At 35.0% G+C, this 17,311-nt stretch overlaps 1 protein-coding gene across 1 annotated transcript in view; it reads right to left on the bottom strand.

Moving 5' to 3' along the window:
* Window positions 1-795: 795 nt before the first annotated feature.
* Window positions 796-17,311, bottom strand: part of LOC140171249 (dual 3',5'-cyclic-AMP and -GMP phosphodiesterase 11-like) — a 201,160-nt gene continuing 184,644 nt past the window's right edge. The window contains 2 exon segments of the mRNA XM_072194477.1: window positions 796-10,520; window positions 16,842-17,064. Coding sequence (XP_072050578.1) covers window positions 10,477-10,520; window positions 16,842-17,064 — 267 coding nt within the window. The 3' untranslated portion in view covers window positions 796-10,476.

The raw sequence follows: 17,311 nt of genomic DNA, 5'->3' as shown, positions 1-17,311 counted from the left end.
TTGCGTCACACACACTGCGTGTTAAAAAAATGTGACACGTAACGAGCGTGATGCGCTCCGTGCAGCAGTTGGCATGCCAAAGAAGCATTTACACATGCATTGCACTGAAATGTTTATTCTCATACCTCCAGTTTCCGAGGCCTATTTACTTTGTACTTCTGTGTGGACAGACTGTGTGGAATACATGACCTTAATCTCTCATAGAGGGGGTGTAGATTTCAAATGGAGTCATCCATTCAGGTAACCCAGTGGAAGAAGGTCATGTCCGTCATGGGGGTGAATGGATTTCAATTGGAATATCCAAATACATACAAACATACATTACAAAATGACTTGAGGCTTGGGCATATATATTGGTTCAATTTCATTTTCTATTGTTCATAGTACCCTTAACATCCAGATTTGCAGAGGCAAAAGGTTTCCTACATAGAACTAAATTGCACACAAAGTTATAGACCATAGCTCTGATTGGCTCAATACATGATATGTTCCTCGTTGTAGCCAATAAAAATAGTTCTTATAGACCAAATTATCGGGCAACAGTTACAATTTGACAATTTAGTCACACAAAAATTGTCACTTTGCATGACAGACTTGTGTCTGATTTGGTGATTTACAACTTCAAATATAACTTGGCAAAATGCAGACTCTGATTTTATTATCATTGTACAATGTACAAAGACTGAAATAACAAACACATTTCATTCCCTGACAAAAATAATCCAGAACCATTGACTAAATAATATATCAGCCGGGGGTACTCAAGTTTGGTTTTGGTAGGGACGTGCGCTGAGATTTTGGAAGTAGACCCATAAATATACCAATTTTTCAAGAAATTTGGACCCATTGATATACCAAAAGTCAAAATTGTCGGCCAAATTTACCCAAAATTGTCTTAGTTTTGACAAATTTTCCCAAAATTTTGGGAAAATTTTGGCTAGATTAAGGAAAAATTGGGCTGTTTTCCGAAAAAATTGAGAAAATGTTGAAAAAGGACCCATTCATATACCAAAATAGGCTTTGAAAAAGGGGTCATTGATATACCAGAAGGCTGAAAATGCTACCCATGTTTGCGGCACGTCCCAGTATGGTCATTTGTACTGAGTACCCCCGATATCAGCATTGGGTTATTCCAGTTGAAATCCAAACATCCCCTATGGAAGACATGACCTTAATCTCCCACACAGGTTGGTATATATTTCAAATAGAGTCACCCATTCAAGTAACCCCATTTGAAATTCACACTCCCTGTGTGGAGAAGGGCATGTCTTCCATAGGGGGTGTATGGAATTTAAATAGAATAGATCACTTCATGCATAATTATGGCTAAAATAACAGCTGTTATTTGAGCCACAGAAGCCATTGCTTTAATAAAACAGTGCAAATAGTAACATCTACGAACTCCCTGACAATATGCTGAAGTACAACACAAATATTTCTTTTAATGAGTGGTGAACTTGTAGTATACATATGTAGGGGGTGTTTGTATGGGGTGCCTGTGTGTGTGCGAATGCTTTTTTAAAATGTTTGTGTGGTGTATGTCTGTGTGGGGTGGGGGTGTGTGGGGGTGTGTGCATGTGTGTTTGGGAGTATGCATGTGCATGTAATGTATCCTGCATCGGAGTTTGTGTATATTTTTGTATAGTTTTATATTCATGTTTTCATGTATGCATGACAAGCTTGATAATATTGAATTTTGATTACATACCAACCTCTCAACATATTGCTCTCTTTTGATACCATATCAAACTCAACAAGCGGATTCCTTGAGCCACATAATAAATATACGATAATTGGATTTTGTAGACATCTTGCCAGTCAGCTAGTTCCATAACATAAATACATTGTACATGTACTTATGTTTCATTGTATATAGCAGAGCTGTATATAAGGATTTTTGAAAACAAAATATCACCATATTCAAATTTTCAGCAACAATCTTAAGGTAATTCAGCCATTAAGTGTCAACATTGTGATTTTGGCAGTGAAAATGAGATTTTGCCCAAGAAAATTGACATTCTCAATGATTGCCAAGCTGTTTATTGAGAAAAATACCAATTAGCACAATAAATTTATAAAAAGAATGAACAGCAGTTCACCACCTCCTTATAAATCATATAAAGCAAAGTTGGCACTGAAAATTTGAGATATGTCCCACTTTGTGTTGAGATCACATGTTACAAATACCTCAAGAGTTCTTGTATAAAACACAACATGTGCACTACCCAAAAACTCAGGGTAAAACTAATACACATTTCATCCAATGAATTTAAAGAGGAGAAGCCAAATATGTGTAAGGATATTAGCCATATTGGATTGTAAAGCATGGGGACCAAATTTGCACTACAGGCAGAAAACATATAAACAAGCACTTCAAACATATGTGCTGGACACAATAATATTCCAGGGGTACACTTTTTTCCCAACCCAATACTTGAGCAACATTGCAGACACATCAAAATTTTGAGGGCTTGGAAACACAGACCTCATGTCAAAAATGAGATTTTTTAGTATCAATACTGCTCTCATCTTGTGGTTATAGTATGACCAAATTTTCAACCACCCTTTTTCTCAAAATGATCAAAATGAACACAAGACCTTGTGTTTCCGAGCCCTCAAGTTGTTACATCCAGTTTTGCACTTTGTAATTAAGTGAGGTCATCATTAAATTCATGATGAGCTCAATTAATCACATAAATTAAAGAACCTTTTTTACTCCATGTAAACTCATATCTATGTATCAAATTGGTTGTTACATATTCTACATGAATACATGCTCTATTTACACTACTCAAAACAATTCAAGGATCAGAGTAGTTTATCCACACATGCTATATAACAGCATGCGTGATTGGCCGAGAGCCGGGTATAAACAATGTTAATGCCCGGTGGCCCAGATGTGTGATCGCAGGGTAGGGAAAACGAAGGAAATTCTTGTTTTTTCATGATGTTACTATTTTTTGATTAAATAAGAATCATAAAATATTCTGGTATGTATGAACGGGGTTTATTCATTCCCTAATTCCTCTCTAATTCTCAAAAACAGCTTTAGCATTATGAATCGGATGAGTGCAATTTCATTCAGTAATGTTCAGGCAATTCAGTATCGAAGTTATGTAATGGGATCACGCTCTCGAGTAATGAACCACAATCGAAACGATCACTACACAAAGTATATGGCACTCGAAGAAATACCAAAATAGCGTGATTCGGTAACCAAGAGAATTATGTAACCACGCTGAATACCGAGCACTGAAATCCCACAACATTGAATACCGTAAAACCTCATCTATAAGCATATAGTATGTTTTTGATGAAAGCTAAATTAAAACAATACAGCCGTACATATGGCAATACAATAGATTGGTCTTACAAGAGTACTTGTTTGTATATGTTTGTATCAGTAATTAATTTGCTCAAACTCCATAATATTACATTTTGTCGATAAATGGCGTCTGGATTAATTAAGCTTTCATCAAAAGCACACTATATGCTTGTAGATGAGGTTTTACGGTAATACTTTGATCAGCACTGTGACAACAAAATAGAGAGAATACAAATCAGGATAGTCTGATCCATTCAATTTTTTGAGTAGTGTATGTTTACTTTAATATTAAGAATATAAGAAGTACAAAGGTTGTCTGTTCTGAAGGCAAACATATTTTTTTTAACCCCATGAGAACTACCTGCCGATTGGCCAAGAAGAAGTTTTCGTTATCAATTGGTCCAATCAGCAACATTGTTAGAATAATTTCACCACGCAAAAAAATTGGGGTGAATTATTTGCAAATCTACATTCTGATTGGTGATTAAAGTGAAAATATCATGTAATTGACCAATCAGAGGCAATGTTAGATCGGCAGGTAGTGCTCACAGGGTTAAAGTTGATTCTAAATCAGAAGTGTTTTTGTTTGCGGTGTGTACTGGACAGACACAGATAAGACAGACAGACGAATGTGACATTACATAATCCTGATAATCATACAGGACAAGAAAGTAAGTCATTTGTAAGTTCTCATTAATTTCAAAAAGCTACATGATTGTTAAATTCTACTGCAAAAATGCTGAATTGATTGTTATAGTAAATTTGTACAATACACACAGTTCTTTATAACGATACATGAATTTTTTTAAAGACTAATACTAAGGTCAATTTTTTTCTGTCATTTTTTTCAAGTATTCTAGTAAAATTTGTCAGTCGTATTACGTTGACGTCAAACAACAATCTATACCAACCACAATAGTAGAATAAATAAACACAAAAATTCAAATTGGGTCAAAGGTCATTATTTACACCCTGATAAGGGCAAGCAAGTACATTCCACATCCACAATGATGCAGCAGAAGTGTCTTTTTTCATGTGTGAAGTCAACAAGTTTCGCCTCAGTTTGTCATGTGATGTCATGCTGTTGGCGGCCATTTTGAAATATCACAATTCCTTCAGACGACACATCTTATGGCTATGCTGTTGATCACCTTGTATTGGCAACATCCAAAAATACATAGCATACTTTGACAATATTAAAGAATAAAACTGCCAAATTCCACTACCATGTACCGAGTACGTGGCCTGCTTCTCGTAGCCATGGAGAAGATTCAACCAAGCGCACAAATCAACTAAGTCAAATCAATGACCAGCATATTTGACTCAGTACCTTTTCCACCTCAATCTACTTGTGTTTTCTTTTGTTTTAGCCAATAATATTCTGGCTTCAAAATAAAAAAACAACCAATCAAATCTCATATCTACTTCATATTGGCATTGGCAATTACATTATACAATGGAAGCATGGAAGGAAAAAACCAATACATTTTTATACATGTTAGAAAATCTACAACACACAATCACTTAACACATGTAATATACATCATGTCAAAATTGAAAAACAAAAATCCAAATTAAACAAATTTATAAATAGTACAATATTACAAAATTGTTTTCATTGAGAATTATTGATTATTCTAAACTATTCTAATAAATTGATTGTCAATTTTCAGGATGATAAAAATGAATCATTGACTATAAATTCTACTTCATTATTAAGCAAATAAGTGATGAGATAAGTAGTGTAGCATATAGGAAAGCAAGCACCTGCCCAAGATCACATAATGCCCAAAATGATTGGCAAATACTGCTATTTGGCAATGCTGTGACGTGGTTACTAGTGTTTCATTCATTTTGAATTATATTGATTTTTCTTTGCATTTATGTTATTACCCTGTTATTGTTTTACCACAGAAGCTGGATAATATACATACACTATTCATAACAAAAATGTAAACCTTTAGCAATCACGGTATGCAAGAGACATGTATAAATAAGGGAAATATGTCAGAATACCAAAACAGAGAACACTCTTCAACTGTAATTATGAGTGGTGGTGTACTATGAACCACACCATTTTGTGCCTAGCAAATTGAATTCCAAATTTGGTTAAGAAGCCTGCCCAATGGACAGGGCAGTATAATTGACAGTTAATGATCAATGCATCAAAACTGTAACAGCATGATCCTTCAAATTTAAGGACGCTCTTTCACATCATTGGGGCCTCAAAAACTCAAATTTATGAAATCACTTTTGTCACAACATGAAGTGTTCATTCTCTCACACAATGAAATGAGTCAAAATGTTTCATTATTATAGATTGAACAATTGAATTTATGATTAAAAGGTATGCAAAGAATGATGAAATGTTTTGTTTAAAATACATTATTTTGTGCTCATTGACATCCAACATATGAATACAGTATTTCTTAATGGGCTATTAAGTTGAAATACATAAACCCCTACAGAAAATATGACCTTAATCTCCCACAAAGGGGTGTAGATTTCAAATGGAGTGACCCATTCAGGTAACCCCATTTGCAATTTACACTCCCTGTGGAAGATTAAGGGCATGTCTTTCATAGGGGTTTATTGATTTCAAATGTTATAGCCCAGTACCAGCTTTGCAGGGTGCTATTAGTAAAATTAGCAAGGGCTTGGTCAGAACATACAGATATTTCATTATAATCAAATCATCTTGAAAATTACATTTTAACCTTTGACCCCACAGTATGAGACATTGGTTACATGATAGAGTTATCAAAATTATTATGCAAAAGCATACAAAATCATGGCCATCAATGAATGTGGCAAAACTTTCATAAATATGCTCTTTTAGCACCTTTAAGTTAGATTTATTCTAGAAATATTCATGCAAATTAGAATAAACCTGAAATATCTGCTATCCAGAAAAGCATGACATTTCAAGTAAAGTATATGTATGTCTGTTGAATTCACCACCAGGCTCAGGTTAAAATTCTCAAAACCATGTATATTATAGGTCTATTGGTATACAACTGACCAAGCAGGTCTTATGGCTGATGTCAATGTTGGGTCATAGAAGTTCTAAGGCTTTTAATTTGTAAAGTATAAGCAAATTTTGACTTCTTCAGTTAAAAAAAGAATCCCATTGACCTATGTGTTTTATTTCTGTGCTAAAAAGTTTAATATAATGGTTTGACCCTGATCTGTGGTTTTCCTTTTCATGACAACATTATTAGTTTTACTACTATATAAGAAAATACTGACAAAATAATAGGCAGTGAACTGTTTTTGAGTCTCAGTTAAGGTCAAAGTTCAAATATTCAGCCCCTAACACTTGGGGAACAACGTCCACAAGGTTGCTATATATATATATATATATATATAGTAAGAGAAATAGTCTCAGACCCACATTGGTTACCTGCTACACAATTTCTCAAACCATTCTATTTTTCTTCTTTAAAAATATATATCAATGCTAATAAATAAATACTATTTTTTACGATTCTCTTGCTCTTTATGTAGTATTATCATTACATATGAGGTTTTCAAATTATCCCTGTATGCCCGCCCATTTACAGAATACAGAGTTCCTGCAGCACAACATCACCATCTGCTTAAGTTTCTTGGTCGCAGCTAATGTATAAACAAAATCACAACAAACAGTACATTTTGGCATCTTCACTGCTAAACAGAACACAATGGGCTTGTTACATAAAATTCATACACACTCAGAAGAATTGCTTTATTGAAAAGTTTCACAAAAAAATTCATTACTCCACTTTTGGAAATGATAAATGTCCATCCCAAGGAGTTACCACCATTAACCCTTTGAGAAAACAGCCCCCAAATAAGGCATTTTCATACACAAACAATCTTATATTATTTTCTTTTTGCATATTCTCACAAAATAAATGGTATAGGGTCATCATCTTCATTATCATGCAATGAAATCATTGTGTTTCTATTCAAAATATAACACCATTACAGACCTAACTTTCTCATAATGAGCCTTCATGATATCAATCCTAACGGCAGAGTTCAATAACCCTCATAACTGAAATGTTGACCTCAAGTTGGGGAGTATGAGTTTGTGCGGGGGTTCTCAACTTTGGTTTGGATGGGATGTGCGGCTGCGCTGGCTGGGACTCTGAAAAACTACCTGACTTAAAACCAAATTTGAGAAAAAACAGACCAGACATCATACTAATATTTGGCAAATCTTCACAAATTGTGCCAAAAAAACAATGAAAAATTGTCAATTTTTGAGGAAATTGTGAAAAAACACCCATTTTAAAGCCAAGGTTTTGTGAAATTGAGGGCCATCAATAAACCAAAATGGCTCAAGTCTAAACTAAATGTCTGAAAATGCACCCCAAATCTGCCGCACATTCCATACCCTCATTCTCACTGAGACCCAGGTTTGTGTACCCAACACAAATCAAAGGCCATTCTTTTATTTACAAACATATTGAGGTTGAATAACTGTGTCTTTACAGATTGGAATGATGATGGGGCTCACCCACAGAATTAAAACCAGAGAACCAGGACTCCAACACCATCTTGATACATGCATGGATAAAAAAATTGGGGTATTCTGGTTCGCTTGGAATGCGCTCAAGGCAATTGTTGTCATATAGATGCATTTGAGAGATGCACTTGATGCGACCTGCACGCAATACCTAAACGCTTCAGATGAGACGCAGAATTGTTTTTGTTTGTTTCTATGCACCGAATACCCCCGCTATTGTACGTGGCGGTATAGGGAGTCTGTGTTCTCTGGTTTTAACTCTGTGGGCTCACCACACAGGAGTGGAATCCGCACTAATTTGCATCAATGTGTACTTTCATGGCCTGTATTGCATACTAAACAGGCACATAATGTGATACCAAAATTCCTGGAGACTGTGACACAACTACTATGTCACAACACTGATGACTGTGAGCAATTTGCGCCATGTTCACAATCAAATCCACTTTCATCTGGATTAGTCCACATTGATGCAGATTTAACCCCGTGAGAACTACCTGCCTATTGGTTAAAAAGAACTTTTCATTATCAATTGGACCAATCGGCAACATTGTTAGAATATTTTCACCACACAAAAAATGTTGGGTTAAATTATTTGCAAAGCTCCATTCTGATTGGTGATTAAAATGAAGACATCGTGTAATTTACCAATCAGAGAGAATGTTAGATCGGCAGGTAGTACTCAGGGGGTTAATATCCCGTGTGGAGTGCCCCAGTATTTGAAACCTCTTAAAACAAGCTGTGGATATACAAATTTATATAATGATAAAGTTTACACTGTACATATTCTTTAAGAAATAGCAACTTAGTCTGTACATGTGCCAGCAGACTGACCAGTGGCACAGTTTCAAATAAATAGCCTTACATAATACACTCTTTTTTCAATAATACTTTACAACAGTGCATAGATTCTTTAAATCAGTTTTCAAGTTATTCTCTTTTTCTGTTTTTTTATAATAATTTTGGATTAAACATGCTGTTATTGCTGCAATTTTCAATGGTGTTATTTCTTTCATTTGACAAACTAAAAAATAAATTGCTCACTGAAAATAAAAAAATAACGGGAAAGGTAAGGTGTTAGTTTATAAACGGGCTGTCTGCTATCATATATCTGAAATTGGAATAGGGTCATTATGGGTATACATGTAGGTGATACAGGGGCATTTTGGATGGGTTTATGGTCCCTCTTCATCCATATCTCAATTTGTGATCATATATACTTTTAAAATGTGTTAATTATTTGTTTATGATCACAACAAACCATGTTGCAACCATGACCCCATCCTGACCCCTCACCTCTGGGTGAAAAGTGTGGGAAAATTGTGTTGCTTTTGAACTGCAACATGCCCAAAACATGTATGATGACATCAACAAATAGCTTAAAATAATCATTCTATCAAAATGGTTCAAACTTATTCAAAATCACAGGCATCCCATTTCTCATCAGAATAAATCTTTGTGAGAATTTTGTTACTATACAGGCAACATATTTTGCTTAAATTTGATGTTTCTTATTAGATACATGCTTATGAGAATCAAATATGACAAAATTTAACCTTTGAAGCAATGTTTCTGTGTTCTTGTTAACTGCAGAATTTAGAAACCATACTTCGCAGAATTCAGAAACCATGTCACCCAGGGTATTGGGCAGACATCAAATTGGGTAGTACTGCAAGTGTAATGAATTCATTTACTGTGAGTCTACAACCATAGCGAGTGAGCAAAAGCCTTTTAGTTTTGTCAAGTATGCTAATATGCATGAATCACAAGGCTTTGTCTTTTGAGAAGAGCAATATTAATCACCCGCCTTAAAACTCTCCTAACTTCCTGAGGAGTTGTGTGTAGCTATTAAAATCTACAAATTTTAAACACAATAATCCATAACTTAAATCACTCCCCTTAGAGCTCTTCTAAACATCCTACACAGAGTGAAGTGTAGTTCCCTGCATTTTTTAAAAAGGTCAAAGCCTGACTCATCTACTTGTTGATATCACCATGTCTATTGTGGGTCTGTTTGTTCACACAACGGATACAGCCATATCCTACAGGTCTGTTCACACTACGCCGCAATTGCTTTGTGGTGCGTTGCTGATATATCGATTACTTTTTGCTGCAATCCACCGCAACTCGTCGCATTTCCAAGGTTTTTGCAGTCACAATGCAGTGCGGCAACACACCGGTATGAACGGACCTTAAGTGAGCTGTGTGTCATAAATATGTCACTTTTCAATGGCTTTGTTCTTAACCTTGATTGAAGATCTTACATGGGAGTCAATATAACGAAAGATGCCAAAATAGTAACTTAAATGCCAATGTAATGTTGGTTTATCATCATACTTCAAGGATACAATGTTTATTATTGGGCTGTAATATACTACTTAATATCATTCAATAAGCAGTTTTGATTTTTGACAGCAGTGCTTAAAATATTAGTTAACCAAGATAAACAACTAAACTTGTTTGACTATCATGCATGAACTAAAACAACAAAAAACGCTAATTAATATCACAGCTATGGAAGCATTTTTTGTCTTGTTATTTGGAAAGAGCTCTCAATCGTATTTCAGAAGAGATGCAAAATTTTGTTTTACGGGCATTAAGGGGAATTATTTTGATTTTTTTCAAAAAATGGTTTGGTTCATTCACAATCTGAAGTTTCAATTTTTCTTCTTTTCAGATCACCTAGATAAGGGAGAAAAAAAGTTAAAATGGAAAAGAAAAACATAGATGATGGTGTTAAAATTATTGGTGAATATTAATTTGCACATATGACTTTGAACGAGCAGGTTCTCATGACAAAAGGATGCTTCTCTTAGATTTTTTCCAAAAACTATACAAAGTGTGCGTTCGTGCGTGTGTTTGTGCGTTTTGTGAATGTGTGTCATTTTTAGGGTCAGGTGGTGTGATTGTATGTGTATTTGCAAGTGTGTGGGGGTGTGTGTATGAAAGCACATGTGATTGTACAGTGTATATATGAGTACCAGGGTGTGTGAGTATGTATGTATGTATGCACGTACACCCCACCCCCACATGTAATATATAGCTCCATCGTGCATCCTCTACATGCAAAATTATGTATCGTCGTTGGGCAGGAAAAACCTCATATGTGCTTGTGGCCCCTGAACATGTTTAAAACAAAACTGCCAACAGGTAACAAAGGAGGTTTTGTTTTAAACATGTTCAGGGGCCAATGACACATAGGAGGGTTTTCCTGCCCAACAACGGTATTCAGGAAAGGCTGAGAGAGAGAGAGTCGGCCTTACTGTACAGATTCACTTTGTAAACCAGTGAAATTAACTGAGATAAAAGTATATGATCTAAGAACAAAGTGTCTATTTTGTGATGTAATCATCTTACTCTCAAATGGTGTGTTTTGAAAGTGTACCATAATAATAAAAAAGTATAATATTGGAATAAAACATTTAAAAGACATCCTTTTGCCATAACAGAAACCACAAAGAATACAAAACAATCACCATTTGAAACAAAAACTCACACACTGAACAAAGCAGCAAGTCTATTCAAAAAACCAAATTGGTGTTTTGTGTGTTATTGGTTGGGTGTTGTTTTAGTGCATGTGAGGTGGTGATGAATACCTCATTAATTTAATTAACCAAAACTTGAAGACGAGACTTAAAGGTACATTTTGTGAAACTTACATGATTTACTATTAAGTGATGTGAAATGAAATTCTGATTGACTTGATTATATGTAAAAATGGTGGTTAGCCATAGGGGATTTTATAAAGCCATGTGAGAGGCTTAATACAAATCTGTACATGATTTACTATTAAGTAACATGAAATGAAATTCTGATTGACTTGATTATACATAAAAATGGTGGTTAGCCATAGGGGATTTTATAAAGCCATGCGATAGGCTTAATACAAAGCTGTAGTGTTATACCACTGTTAATGCTATAGGATAATTTATTATGAAACTTATGGAAATGAAGTTATAAAATTAATAGATGAATGGATGACTTCCCCAAACAGGTTAATCATAATTAAGTACCGTATGTTATGATAATTATCAGTGGAATTGTCTATGGAAGTATATAACAAATGTCAAATGGTACATGAAGTGGTGTAATTACAGTTTTTGTCAGAGAAGAACGGTACTTGTGTACAGTTTGAGAGCGTGCAGAGCGTATTCTGATTGGCTAAATCAGTCGTCTGACAATTATAGCAACAGACCGATAATCTGATTGGCCAATTGTGCACCAAATCGTTGGTCAGCGCAGATCAGCGCCCTTGAAGTGAACACAAAGCTCAGCGTATGTCGCTCATTAACAGGGCGCTCGCATTAATCTGAGCAAAGGACTGCCGTTCTTTTCTGAAACCCAGTGTTGTTGTGTGGTAGAGATGTCCAGTATGGGGGTTCTTAGTTGAAAGATGGGTATGGGCGTTGACAGAGAAGTATCTAAACCATCGACCACCCATCACTAATTAGGTAAAACCATCCATGGTAAATTTGACAGGATGACTGGAGTTACCATGCACGGAGAAATAGAAGCCCCCTCAACGTGTACATGTCTAAAAACAATGGTACGCTTGTTTGCGTTTATGCAGTGTCCACTTCACTACACGCACCAAAGTCGGTGGTATAGATACTTGTTGGTCTGGGGATATAGAGATTTACTGCTAAGCATAGCATGTTTAGGCTCTCTGGTACAGCAATGTTCAAAAAAACTGGAAAAACTGGCTTTGAGAAGAAAATCTGGAAAAGGTTTCATTGTTTTGTGGTAATATTTGCAAAAGATATTCCAATCTTGGCTTCATTTTAAAATCCAGACCATTTGCAAATTTTGGGTCCCATTATTTATGGACTATGGAAGATATCATTGGTAAGGTCCAAACTTATAGCAAATCTAAGTCTTTGTACATTTTGGGTCTCATTTTTTATTGACTACGGAAGTTATCATTAGTTAAGGTCAAAACTTAATATCCCCTGTGCAAATCCAAGTCTTTAATTTTTCCAACACTTAGGAAACCTAATGTTTAATTCACAAAATGCCCCTTTAGTAACAAATTTTACAAAACAAAGTAAGTTTTGACTGACAAGGTCATACATGCAATCAATATGAATAGCTCACCATGCAGGCATCGTAGTATGCAGACACCGTCATAACATCATGCAGCAACATGCATCTTATACATACCACAACCACGAATCACGTTGGGGAAAAAAAGTGAAACAGAATCTTTTCAAAATGAAACAAAAACTATCTCAAAATGAAAAATAAATGTGCCCGTAAAACAACATTTTGTTTTAAAAAAATATATCAAATTTCTGTAAAAAAAGATATTACAGATCATTGATTTATTGCCATTAGTATGTTTGCTTCGGTAATGAATTCACTACATGTTAACATAAAAGGTGGAACATAACAAAACAACTAGCACAGAGGGATCAAAATTCAACACAGTTGGGGGATCAAAATTCAACACCTTTGGGATAACAAAAACATGAACTGTTCCCCTTTTAGTTTGGTACATGCTGGTAATGTTATAACTACGATTTCTTTTATACACCACACCATATTTCATCTATAATCAGAAAGGATCTTGAATTTAAAAATATATATATACAATTCTAGAGGAGACCAAAATGGATGTCCCAGAAAAATAAGGCTACAAGTAAGAATTGTGGTGAAAATAAATGTTTATGGAGAACTTTGTTCCATGTTATGGTATGAATGAGGCTTAAATGGTTTATGGAGCACCTGGGGGGATTACCATGATCAATGTCAATGTGGATTATTGTGGAATAGTTTGGACCAATGTGATTACTATAGTGACTGTGCTGAGACCTAGTGGGATTGGTTTTGTGCACTAAAATACACCACTAACATTGATTTAACAATTCAATTTATCAAAAAAACAACTTTGAGAAGAATAAAAATAGGTGAAAATAAGAGCGACTATGAATGATCTAAGACGTTTGAAAACTTACATCAATTGCGAGTGTCAATCATTGTGTGTTTGTTTGTGTGCAAGACATGTTTCCTATTTCTTTCTTGTCCCACAGAACAAACAACATCCGCAAAGCTCTGCAGTTGTAAGCAAGAGGAGGAAATGAACAGGTATCAATGTTCCCATCTATCAATTCATTTGTGATTGGCCAAACCGGTGATGTTTTAAAGTTCCCATTTCAAACATTTCTAAAGATTGATTCAGCTAGTTCAGGAAGAGAAAATCATCTTTGATTAGGATTTGAACCTGGGACCTTTGAAATTTCAAACCAGTACTTTCACCATCAGAGACCATCTGAAGCAGACCTGCATTTACAGGCACATAATTCCAAATTAAATTTTCTCACTTCTCTAGCAACAAGATTAGGGATTTATCAATGCCAGGGCTCGTCAATGTGACTGAGCAAGGCTCCTAACTAGACTTTTCTATGTAACTAACATTTAAAATTTGCATACAAAGATTTAAAAAATAAACAGAAATCAGAAAGTTGATTTATCATTATTTTCAAATGATGACTTACTGAAAATTGTTAATCAATAATTAGTAACTTTTTATGATGTGGAGGAGGTATAGCCTCAGGCAACTCACTGCAATTGCTTCTTAAATGACACCTACAAAGCTTTTGCTAGGAAAAAAATCTGAAATGGGATGCACTAAAATCATTTTATGTAGCTACCGAGCAAATTAATTTTATATATTATTACTTTTAAAAAATCCAACTTTCCAAAACCTTCAAAGAGAAATAATTCAGAAAAGAAATGATTTGACAGGTTGTAACTTTGGTCATACAAATACTTTTATCATTTTTATATACATTATCAGTGGTATTCAATATTTTTGGTCCCATAGGTTTGAAGTGGTGTCTAAACGTATGCTCAGTACTGTATCTTTACTCTTTTTTTATAGTTAGTCTAATAAAAAGATTTAAATCCGAATTTTGAACTTGACATTCACATTTCTTTCATGTAACCTTTTTTTTCTGGGACACCTTGTACAAGGAACAACCAGACTTCAAAAGACCTGAATTATAAAGGAAAATCTTTGATATAATTTCACTGGTCCATATAAATTCAATATTGGTCATAAAAGGCAAACTATGCTATGAGAGAAAGCTGCTTCAGGAATATCAATTGTTCAGTATTACTCCAGATCACATAGTGTGCATAATACCTTGTTTTTGTTTCTCTTAATTAATGAATAAATTTGATCATTAATGCCATTTTAGTGTTTCAGACTCATGGACAATGTAAGAAATGAAAATACTTATTGCCTAATAGAGGTAATGAAGAATGGCTCTCAAAATAAAAGTTGAAATTTAAACTGAGCTCTATTTTTTACAACCCTGTAACTTATTTCAATTGTATTTGTATTTGTGTTTGTGTATGTGCACATATCTATACCCCTACATGTGTTCGCCTCCAAACGTTGAAAAAGTTTAGGACTATGCAAACACGGACATCTGAATCCGCATTCAATTGACATACCAAGGATGTTTTTTGCCATTTTTTGTGTGTATATGTATCAGATGCAATTTTACCTAGCAAACCTCGGACAATATATTTGGTGCACGATAAAGGATGTATCTCACAAATGAATTATACCGGCAATGGAGGTCGTTTGCAGACCTCCAAAACCGAGGACGACCCTCCTTTGCAGAGTGTTCCACAGTTTAAATGTAAAATGTCATGTGCGCATCCTCGTTTGTCGGTAAACACATACGCATACTTGCGTGTATATGGGGTGTGTTGGTGTATGTGCATGTGCGTGTATGTGCATGTACATTTGTGTGAAAGTGTGCATGTGGGTGCTGCTCACATGAATCTCACCTGTATGCAAGTTGGTTGACTCACACCACATTACATGTGGCTACCAGGTCTGAGAAAAGTCGATTTGTGCCTATATTTGGTATAATATATAGCAATTCTAATTATATACTCTTTATTCCAAAAAGAATGATATGCATGCGTCAGGTACAATATACAAGATACATGCCAGAGTAAAATGCTTAACTCATGCCTTTGGGTTTTCGTGCTTGTACAACGAAATTTGTCAAATTTGTTAATAGCATATGGCATGCTACTCGAAAGTACAAAGAATTGGTACTCAACTTTACACAAACAAAATGGCAGTTTGAGACAATGATTCAAAATGAGGTGTCTGAGTGTGTAGGGGCATGTGTGTATTCTAGCGTATGGGACGAGGGTGTGTGGGGTGTGTATTTGAGTGTGTGGGGGTGTGTTTGTGTAAGTTGCTTGACTGTATATTACAACAGCATGTACAAGTTGTGAGTGTGGGGCAATATGGGTGTTTGTCACATGTAGGCATAGTTTAAGTGTGTGTGTGGGGGGGGGGTGTAGACATGTGCATATGTGGGCATTACCTTCATGTAATCCTCCATAGAGTTAGCCTAGTATCAAGACAGAGATTATACAGCTTACAGTATAAAGCTGTCTAATCCCTCAACAAAGTCTTGACAGCAGGCTAATTTGTTATGTAGGCTTACATGAAGGATAGAGCTAATTGTTTGTTTGTGTTTTTAAATATAGATTTATTCATAACAAATTAGTTACTTTCTACACTCAATATCAATTTAATTAACAATTATTAATTAAATAGCTTAATTAAGAATAAATTTGTCATCTACATGTATCCTGATTTCAACTAAAATCATATTTGGAAAATAACCAAATTGCAGTAGGTAAGACAGCACACAAGGTTCAAGTGAACTAGAGAGCGCCCTCTATTTCATTACCTACCAATGGCAACATTTATGTTCACCTCTTTTTGTCCATATTCTAATAACTGAAACACTAAAACTGGCGTAATGCACCTAATCATAGATTCACAATAAATAAATAATAACAGAAAAATCCATGAATAATAAAAAACATCATCTCTCTTAAATAAAAACTATAATGTTGCACAATCCCAGCATAGAATATAATAATATAATAAATAAGTACCAAAAGTTCTCCCATGATAAACCTTTCCCCCTGTTTGATACATTTAATACTATTGAGCCCTCCCACCTTCTTTTTGTTGTTGTTGTTGTTGCTGCTGTTGTTGTGACGAGGAGGTGGTTGTTGAGGAGGTGGGTTCCGATTCGTCGACATCTTTTTCGCTTCCTGATTCTCTCTGGATCTTCTCTTCGTGTTTTTTGATGTTGACGTCGGCGAGTTTTGTCCAGTTCTTTCGGTTGGTCTCGCAACCTTCCAGTAGAGGTTGCATTTTGTCATCTACTTTGGCCATGTGCTGTAGATTGGAAGAAATGAAGATACACAAAACATTCCATTAAATCTTATTTTCATTAAAATACCACAGAATTCCATCTACAAGCATATATGCCTCTAAATGAGTGGGGTTTTTTTGATAAAAGAGTTGAAAGGTAGACACCATCTACATAAATATTACTTGCAGTTTGAGCAACTATATTACTGATACAGGTGGCTGTATAAACATGTATTATTGTAAGGCCAATCTATTGTAATGTTTTTGTGAA

The sequence above is a fragment of the Amphiura filiformis genome, chromosome 15, assembly GCF_039555335.1.
Source record: "Amphiura filiformis chromosome 15, Afil_fr2py, whole genome shotgun sequence".
NCBI lineage: Eukaryota > Metazoa > Echinodermata > Ophiuroidea > Amphilepidida > Amphiuridae > Amphiura > Amphiura filiformis.
Note: the sequence above shows the minus strand (reverse complement) of the source record. Positions and strands in the feature narration are given on the sequence as shown.